The following is a 10113-nucleotide window of genomic DNA, read 5'->3' on the forward strand; positions in this document are numbered from 1 at the left end:
ACACACACACACACACACACACACACACACACACACACACACACACACAAATGCTCTTCAGTTTCATAAACAAGAACATGATAGTCCATAGACCATTTAAAGTCCTCAAGTTTTTTGTCTTATCTTTTTCTATCTTGCTTGTTTAAAGTACAAAGTAGACTTTACAACTTTTACACACTGGCAGATCCAAATGAACAGAATTATTTGCTTTGTGAGGACTTGAACAACCAGAAATTCTGTAAAGTAATCTCAATGAAATGTACACAACACACTTCTTGCTCTGTGGTAGCCTTAAATGGGATTTTACTACAGGGATGAAATGGGTGAAAGATGCATTTCTCTGTTTCTTTTATACATATTTCTGATTGATTTAATCCTGTGCAATTTGATGAGTGAGTAAAGGAGCTCTACTATTCTGCTGATAGCGGACTTTGTCCTAATCAGACTCAGATATATTAGATCAAGATCATATGTGTTAGATCCAGTGGGCATTAGTGTGTAATTATACGTACAGAGTCCACTTTGCCTTGGTTCTTAAGGTGCTCTTTGTATTTCTGGTCCACATAGTCCTCGTACCTGCCAAAGAGATCGAAGTAATGACATACAGGGCAAAGACATTACAAGGTAACTCCAGTTATTCTGAATTTTCATATACTTTTAAGAGGTTATAAGTATGTTTAAGTGAGGTGGTATCACACTGATTGTGAATGTGTCTTTAAACCTCGGCTCCAGCTCCTTGGCGACTCTCTTGGCTTTGTTCCACTCTTCGCCCTCAATAAAGACATTGATTGCCTCTTTGATGAGATTCATGTTTAGGTAGAGCTCAGCCGCCTTAAACAACACAACAGGAGAAAAAAGAGAAAATTAAAAACACTAAAAACTGAAGCTGACTCATCCAAGTTATTAAGTTAAATACTCATTTGGTTCTTTTTATTTAACAGGTTTAAACAAGGTGTAGATTTCTTTTGCGCCAAGATATTGTGTGTTTTTTTTTCAATTTAAAAAAAGTGTGATTTCCTATAATTTTGTAACATTAATATCACCATATATGTGTCAAACATTGGAAAACCTAGAGCAGATAATAAATAAATAAAACTGATGAAGACAAAACTTGCTAAATAAGTCCGGTGGGGACCAACTACAAAAAAAATAATTTAGTTGGTTTTGAAGCTCACATTGATTTGACTTAGGTGGTGCCAAAAACGGCTTGGGTGCTGCACCTATGCTTTATAATGGTAGGGAAAACCTTGGTGTAAGTGTGTAATTGCATGTGTGTGTGTGTGTGTGTGTGTGTGTGTGTGTGTGTGTGTGTGTGTGCACCCACAGCGTTGTACTTCCTCAGCTTTGTGAGTCGTGGTCCGACCACCTGGATGACCTCCACCGCTCGATCACCACTGAGGAACTTGATGGACAACTCTGCTGCCTGGAGACACACCAACAAATAAAAACACACTTTCAAAGCCACATATTGATTGTGTCAACCCTTGGACCCTTACCTCTAACCAAATCAGAATAACTTTCAATTCTCACCTGAGCACACACACTGTCTTTCTTTTTCTCACAGTGGCTAATCAAACTCCCAACTATCGATCTGAGACCCTGAGACCTTTCTTTTCAGCAGCACCACAAGACCAAACCATTCAAATTTCAACTGATCTGGTCTCCATAGCCCTTCAATCAATAACACACAATAATTACTGTGAAGCCCTGGAAGGAAATCTATTTATGTTGTTGCCATTGTGACCTTTCCTCTTCTTATGTTGGCTACCACTACCATCCATCCACTACGATATTGAATGTGAAAGAAGCTAATTGGTGAAATTAAACTGCTTTTTTGTTTCTGTTGTAGACACTGTCAATGTGGTTTTAGTGCCCAGTCTGTGTTCTCCTCGTTGACTGTTACTATTAATGGACAAAGCATCCGGTTCAACAAAGTGCTGCAACCGCCGAAGTGCCTTAACCCTGCTTTCTATCTTAACTCCAGCAGAGGGCGACACGTGCGGTTGCATAAGGACGTAGGTTTCTGTAGGAGTCTGTGAGAAAGTGACCCGCTTCTCACTTGATTTATTACCTCAGTAAACATTTTCATAATGAGTTTATGGTCTCAGATGCTAGTTTTGAGTCTTCTGCAACACAGATCGATGTTAATTTTTTAAATTATGGTCACATTGATATTAAAATCGGCGATAAAGCAGGGGGTGTTTTAGGGTGTGGCTATGATGTGATTGCCAGGGAAAGTGTGTATCGTAACGTTGAGTGTAAGGGCTCCTCCCTCACTCCTCCCTCTCGCCAAAAATCTGCAACCAGGACGGCTGCGCCCGTAACGGCAAACTCAACGACGGATAGCAGATCTCCACAAACCAATGGGTGACGTCACACTTGCGCTGTCTATTAATATAGTCTATAGTTGATCTCATGAAATGAAAAGATGTATGAGTTTTACATGGATTTTCTACTAACGTTTTGGGATTTTTACTTGGAAAATGACTTGATTCTTTTTTATTTGTTAATAATCTTTTATGGCCTGAGGAGAGAAAATGATCAAGTAACTCAGACTGAGCTCATGAAATGGCGTATGTATGACACACCAATTTCTATGCCATTATTGGCGTGTTATCATGACGCATACTCGCTTTTTAGCGTCTTTATCAATGCTGTTTGACTTACATTAACTTGCAATGGCGTGTGAATTTAGGCCGGTTTCTTTTTTTACTAAACCCAACCGGTTCTTCTTTTCTTAAACCCAACCCAGTCACGTTTCCTAAACTCAACAATGGCTTTCTTCTCGCGATAACATGGCAAGTGGCGTGTATGTTTACACCCGCTGTATACAGCGTAGACATACACGTGGATAGCTCAAAATGCGTACAGATGACACGCCACTTGGCACTTGGAAAGTCGGCATGGATGTTTACCTGAACTCATGACATCATGTTGAGTAACTAGACAGTCTGACCTGTTTTCTTGTACTGTAAATCTTGTCCTGTAAATTATTTGACGACCCCTCAGACTTACCTAGACCACGAGGTTGAGAACCCCGGTCTTAAACGATTAACTGATAATGAAGGTACTCAGTGATTAATCCTCAGCCCTGTATGACAATAAAGAAGGGAGGCTATCGTTTACCTTCATCCAGCACTTCTCCATCAGGGCTAGGTTGGAGTCGTCCTTCACCTTCAGGTAACACTCCACGGCCCGGGAGTGTTCACCTGACTGCTCCCACTCCTTGGCCTGTTCCAGCAGACCCTCCACACCCCTGAAACACCAAACACACACACAGAGTCACCAATGGATTTCATTTGAGGTTCAGTTTCAGACTCTGGGCTAATTAGCAACAACAAAATCATCTTGCTTTGACTTACAGACTACAGCAACAATCTCCAACAGGGGGTTTGGGACCCTTAGGGGGTCCTCAGAGTTACGGCAGGGGGGGGCCACCAAATTATTGTTTAATTATAAAAATAAAAAATAAATTACAAAAAAGGTATAATATGTCTGAAAGATACCTTAACACAAGCCCAACATATTATCAACAAAGATTACTCTATAAACCTACTCTCTTTTTTCCAGTTTGACAACCTGACCTGACGACACAATTTTAGTATAATAGAGAGTGAAATATAAGGTGCTTTCCCTGTTGGTGGTAGGCTTAAATCAGCTTTGTTTGAGCTGCAAAGGCTTGAATGTAACGGGCATTTATTTATATGTAAAAGTTCCACATGCCAGTTTTTAACACTGTCTTTTCAAAAGGGGTTAATGTGATTTCTTTCCACTTATGTTGGGCTGCAAATACAGTACATGGCTTTTGCTGGGTCACAACACAATTTCATCATGGAAATCATGTCCCCAGTTCACCCTTTTATTTCTCCCCTCTTTCTTATGTCTAGTTTTAATTATATTATATGAAAAGGTCTCAAACTAAAATTCGATCATTTGCTGATGCCTATGAGAAAATAGGAAGCCCTGCACTTATCTGAAGCCTGAGCTGTAAACTCTGCAGGAATAATTCAGTGTTTTCTCATTTTAACCCTCGCTTCCTCGCTCGTTTCCATGGGTTACTATTGATGTTTTTCTCCCACAAGTCATTAAAGAGGGAGAAGCAATGGGAGGAGGATAAGAGAGAGAGAGAGGGAAAGTGCTGCTGGTCTGCCAGCTAATGAGCAATTCCTTGTTGGTAGTTTCAATTTGGGATAACACATGAGCTGTGTTTTAATAAAGCATCAAACTGACTCTGTGCGCATAGATTATACTTGTGGGTGAATGGAGAGAGCCTGTGAAATGTTCATAGTGGGTTCTGTGGTGTCCCTCTGGCTTTTAAGAGGTTTCTTAATCACACAACGGGTTGACAAGATCTAATCCAAACTCTTAAAACAATGTCCCACAAATACCAAACCTCTGATCTATATTTCTGAGTAAATTATCTATAACAAGATTGCTGTGTTATGTGGGCACAAAAAACAAATAAAGATAAATTATATCACCATTTTAAGGCTCTCTGGACTACAATGAATAAAGAGTCGTCCACACCAAGAACGATAACTATATCAGGAACTATACATGTATAGTTTTAAAGATTATTATGACAAAACAGTGGAGCACGATTTCGTTGGGATCACTTTAAGAGCGATTTGTTGAAGGATAAACCACTGACGGCCAATCAAAATCCATCTGAGTTTACAAGATGACTCGGCGGAGAGATTTGTTGCCCCCAGGTGGTCAGTGGCGTGACGTTAGCACTTTGTGCGTCAACGATCCTTCAGCTCTGTATATTACATATATTAGTACTTTTTTATCATTAATGTTGCCTGAAACAAATATTGGAGTGAACTGAGTAACTTGGTGCCTTTTGGGATGTTTTTTGTTAAAAATCTGTGAGATTAGTGTTGTGGCCAAATTCACAAATACGTAGGATATTACTACAGGCATTCCTGTAATCGTACGTAGCAATGTCTGCTGTATTATGTATTATTACAAGCTGCAGTGTGCAGCGTGAGCTTGACGTCGCTGCTTGCAGAACGTTATCGCTCAGCAGCGTGGATGCTCACATCGTTATGTTTATTGTTATCATTCTTGGTGTGGACGGCCCTTAAACGACTATTACAAGAAATGGATTTTCTTTCTTAAATTTTGTGGTTTTAATCTTACTGGGTTCCCTTCTTGGAGGTCTCCATCTCGTACTCCTCTTGGAGCATGGAGAGCTTGTTGGGGAGATATTCCTTACAGATACGCATGGCATCACTCCACATGTCTGCATCCTGACAAACACAAATATTGAATACATTAAAGCAAAACTGACCAAAAAGGAGATGTTTAAGGTGTATGATTTGTATTTAAAAATCGAAAATCTGCATTGTTGATCAGTAGTTTTAAACAAATATCTTTCAAATTTCAGCAAAATAAAGAAATATTTTATTACAACATTTTGCAACTCTTTTTCTTATTTTTTTTCTGAAGCTAGTTTTGCTACCTTGTAATATTTGACAGCGAGTTCGGGTCTCTGGGCTCGTAGCAGGAAGGCTTCAGCCTTCTGGAAATCTTTCTGTTCAAAGCAGAACTTGGCTTGGCCGACCAGGACCTCAGACACACTCTCTGGATCGTGGCCCTCAGCCACCCGCTGCGCACTGGCCCAGTCCTTATTGTGGACATACCTGGAAATATTAACACAGACACACACACACCGGACGGTCAAACAACAATATAAAAAAACAGTAGTTTTTAAAAGGAAGTTAAAATCATGTGTAGGAATGGGACATGCAAAGTGACAGTATTTCCCCACAGAAAATGTAGGGTTAAGTTACATAGAATGGAAAAACAAGTACCCTAATTTACTTAAGTAAATGTACTTAATTACATGCCAACACTTTCTGCAGGAAGATATAAATGTACCCCTAATTCTGACAACTCCTAATCAGCTCCAGGGAGCTAAATGTACCCACATGAACACGGCTTCTTTGGGTTTTCCTGCTTTGATGAACTCAATCTCGGCCTCAGGAAACTTACCCTGGAAGGAAATACAGAGTCAGGATATCAGGACCAGCACTATCTACTGTATTGTTGTTGTACTTTTGACTCTTGATCCTACATTCTGGACTACATACCTGTCCTCTGCTAATTCTATACATCACATTTCCGTATCCCTCAACATTTTTGAACATCCTGCACTATTCGATACAGACTAATTTTTTAATGTTAAACAGTTTATGTATGCACCAAGAACCAAAGCAACTTGCAGGTGTCTTGACAAAAAAATCCTTTTCTGATTCTGATTGTCATGTAGTCTAGAACGTTCTCAGTGACAGGGAGTATGAGCAATGCACAATGATTATTAGTGAACAATCAAATTTACCAGACTGATAAGAGAATTATGTTGGACTGTTTGTTAAATTGTTACAAAACTGTCATGTGGAATTTAGAGGTCTGACAAAAGCAGACCCTTACATCTAAGAATGTCTGCACACTAAAGGAAAATTCACATTTTTACGAGCTTGGTCTTATTTGGAAATGCTGACCGCAATTTCAAAACGAATGAAGGACAGAACTATGCCATCGTGTAAAAGGTTCAGACAGCAGATGCGTTGCTATGTGCAGCAGGACGGTGACAGGTTTACCTCATCTTCCAGGTATATGGCATGTTTGAGGTGGATCTCAGGAATCTTTTCCTTACAGGAAAGACGAGCCAGATCAAAGGCAAAGTCAAATGAGCTGGGGAGTAAATAAAGTGCAAGAAAATAAATCAGGTTTCACAATACTATGAATGACTGTAGGATAAATATTCATCTTGAAAAGTAACTAGTATGAGCTTATTAAAGCCAGCAGGTGGACATCCTGAAGGAACACATTCTGCTTCACATATTGGCTACAATTCCATCTAGATATACTGTATTTAACTCAGAAACTTTCACAGCAGTTCACACTTTTTTTTGGGACACGCTGACTATCATGACTCAGACATTTTTTTAAATCCAAATCATTTGTGGGGGTTACATATGTGGGATTTCCCTGCCACACAGTAAAACTAATACAATCTTTTAAAAAGATTTAAAACCGCTCACATTTGACTGTGAGTAAATGAAAATGAATCACAGTGTATGTTTGTATGTGTCGATGTGTTGTGGTGCAGCTCACAAGTTATTTGAAGCAAACTCAATGGCGTATTCCAGGAGGCCAAACTTGTTGAGCAGCTTGACGGCCGCCTCTCCTCCCAGGCTCCGAGCCCACAGGTAGGCCACCTGCTTCTGGGCACCGGCACCTCCGTGGCTCTTAGCCACCTGAAACAAGTACATAACATATGTGTGTGAATGTATCCTGTACATATATCGCTATAGGGGTCCTGTGGCTCCCTAACTTTCTCCCCACACAGATATTCCCAGAGAAAACATTCGATAGACGCTCTAAAGTTGCTCTGTGCTCCTGAACTGCATTGGCAATAAACACTGTCAACACTTGTAATAATGTCTGTGCCCATGAAGACTAATCTCAATTTACTATCAGACCTCCTGTTTCTGTTTAGCATTCATAAGCTGTATATCAATAAATGGTTTATAACACACTATAGTGTGTTATCTGCAGCTATAAGAACATTTAAGTGTTTATTAATTAGCAGTATTTATGTAGACATAATGTACATATTTTACATTATTGAATCTGTGTTATACTTTATTGTCATTTGTAATCTGTTTTTACAGCAGCTTTCAATTATAGGTACCCACAAGTTATATGTTGGGGTTACACACATTAATAATAAACTAGGTTATAGCTTATACACCATTTATTAAATGTTTAATATTAGGTCAAAGTAAAAAGTTACCCAGTAAACTATAATAAAATGAAGCGCCACAAAGGTTAAATATTTATAACACAAGTTAAATCAAATTTAGATTCATAATTTGGCAAAATGACAAAAAAAAACGATATAGTACAGCGATATCAAAATTTCATATCTTTCATTTGTATTCATCAATTCAATTCAAGTTCTTTATTCAAGCTACTACGTGTGTTTATGTAATTTTAGCAACTTCTCAATTATTTTGGTGGCATAAGTCTTTGATTGGAGAACAGTGTTGACATAGTGTGACATAGATCTGTGCAGTGTGCCTCATTGTTGTTGTTTTCATGCTTCCACTCGGGGGGGGGGCATCAAAGTTGGATGTTCGTCGGAAGATTATTTACTTAGTGTCCTTAATCTTTAATAATCTTCTTGAACTGAAACTGTGTGTCTAATCTCAATTTCATCTGTATGTAATTTATTTACTTACTTTAACTAGTCTCAGGAGCAATTCCAGCACCTAAGCGATGGTGTTATTTAACTTTCACCAACAAGTCAAAGCTGGATATAGAAGTTCAGTAAAGTATGTATTAAGGCTACTGCTACAGTACATTTGCTGTGGGACGAGATTTTAGGGTTCAAAATATAAAATGACAGGTCAACAGAGCTCTACACATTTATGCAAATGCAATGCAAATTTGATTAACAGCTTGCAAGCCAACAAAGCAAATGTGACTGTATCTACCCTGTAAGCATCCTCCCACATATCGTTGATTCGGTACATGTGGACAGCCGCTTTCCACTCTTCAGCCTCAATGAAGTGGTACTCTGCCTCTGAGAACCTGGATTCAGCCTCCAACTCCTACAAGAAACATGTACAGAGTACATATCAACATAACATACTTAGAATATCAATTTCTGTCCCTTCAGTTGTACTTTTTTTTTTAGTTTGTGTCAGCAAAAAGGAAAACTGCCGACAAAAGCAAATTAAAAACACTTAATGATGAAACATTATTGGATATAAATTGTATAAAGTTTAAGAGCGACTGTACAGAACTAAAAGGTCAGTGGTGGAATGTAACTGGGGGTGTGTGACTTTGTCATATTTGCTCAATTATTCACTATATCTTGACATTATATGTTAAAAAATTGAAAAAAATAGAATAAAATATGCATTTGCTTCCTACTGGTGCTCCTACTGTCATAAGGGGAAAAAACAATCATAGCTGAGGAGTCTCTAATGCAGTGTCAATCACTGCTTGTGAACTGCAGTCAAACTGTAAAACTAGGCAGCACTGATCAAATAAGAATTAAGATTCTTAACTGCATTGCCTATTTCTCCCTTCAAATGATTTCAGAAACACATTTTAGTGTGCTGTTTAGCTGCAAAATGAGAAAGTTTGTGAGTAAATTGAGCAAACACCATGCACTGGCCACAACAAACTTTCTCGTATTTTTAATTTTTAATTGTTGCTATCAAGATTGCATTATTGTGGTTTACCTTGGCCAGGTGCAGGTGGGTCTCTGTCAGCAGGTCAGGGTGATGTTTGGCCACCAGGCGAATAACATCATCAAACATCCGGTTCTTCTTGTACATGGTTATGGCCTGGTCGGGCTGCTTTACCGTGGCAAACAGCCTGACAGACAGACAGACAGACAGACAGACAGACAGACAGACAGACAGACAGACAGACAGACAGACAGACAGACAGACAGACAGACAGAGTAAGTGAACTGGTTTTGTTTTTCTAATGTGAGTGACAAAAGACTTAAGTCAAGACATAATTGGGTCAGATGCTCAAAACAGTTTCTGAAATTTTCACCTGGTAACAGCCAAACACGGTTTTCATTATTTTTTTTCTCGCTGTAATTAGCTCAAACATTGTCGTGTTGCTTAGCTTCACTCCCTTTTCATGCTTCCAGCCGCCAATGATGCAACAAATTATAAATAAATCTCCATTTACCTCTCAGCCTCCTTGAATTTCCCATCTCTCTCCAGCTCCTGAGCTCTGCTGAGATACAGAGCCATGACCTCCTCCTCTGTCATACACTCCACCGCCAACTGAAAGAACAAAAATGGCTTTATTTAATTGCTCTGTTTCAAAGCTAGTCCAATTTCATAAAAAAAGATAATCTATTCAGTGTTGTTCACCAAATTAAATGAAACACCTACTGTATACATTGTAGCCTAGTCACAAGTTCTTTATTAGTGGAACATTTAATTTAAATTTATTATATTTGCAACAATAGTGCATACTGTTCATATTTATTTTAGATTAGATTAGATTAGATTGAACTTTATTGTCATTACACAGGTACAGGTACAAGGCAACGAAATGCAGTTTGGG

General features: G+C 38.8%; 1 protein-coding gene across 1 annotated transcript in view; it reads right to left on the reverse strand.

Moving 5' to 3' along the window:
• The window catches only part of ift172 (intraflagellar transport 172), a 42477-nt gene that overhangs the window by 5894 nt on the left and 26470 nt on the right, over positions 1-10113 (reverse strand). The window contains 12 exon segments of the mRNA XM_032542893.1: positions 513-576; positions 722-831; positions 1325-1423; positions 3127-3256; positions 5146-5255; positions 5468-5648; positions 5937-6001; positions 6609-6702; positions 7126-7268; positions 8511-8627; positions 9267-9402; positions 9730-9827. Coding sequence (XP_032398784.1) covers positions 513-576; positions 722-831; positions 1325-1423; positions 3127-3256; positions 5146-5255; positions 5468-5648; positions 5937-6001; positions 6609-6702; positions 7126-7268; positions 8511-8627; positions 9267-9402; positions 9730-9827 — 1347 coding nt within the window.

Source organism: Etheostoma spectabile, chromosome 18 (assembly GCF_008692095.1).
Source record: "Etheostoma spectabile isolate EspeVRDwgs_2016 chromosome 18, UIUC_Espe_1.0, whole genome shotgun sequence".
In the NCBI taxonomy this organism is placed as follows: Eukaryota; Metazoa; Chordata; class Actinopteri; order Perciformes; family Percidae; genus Etheostoma; species Etheostoma spectabile.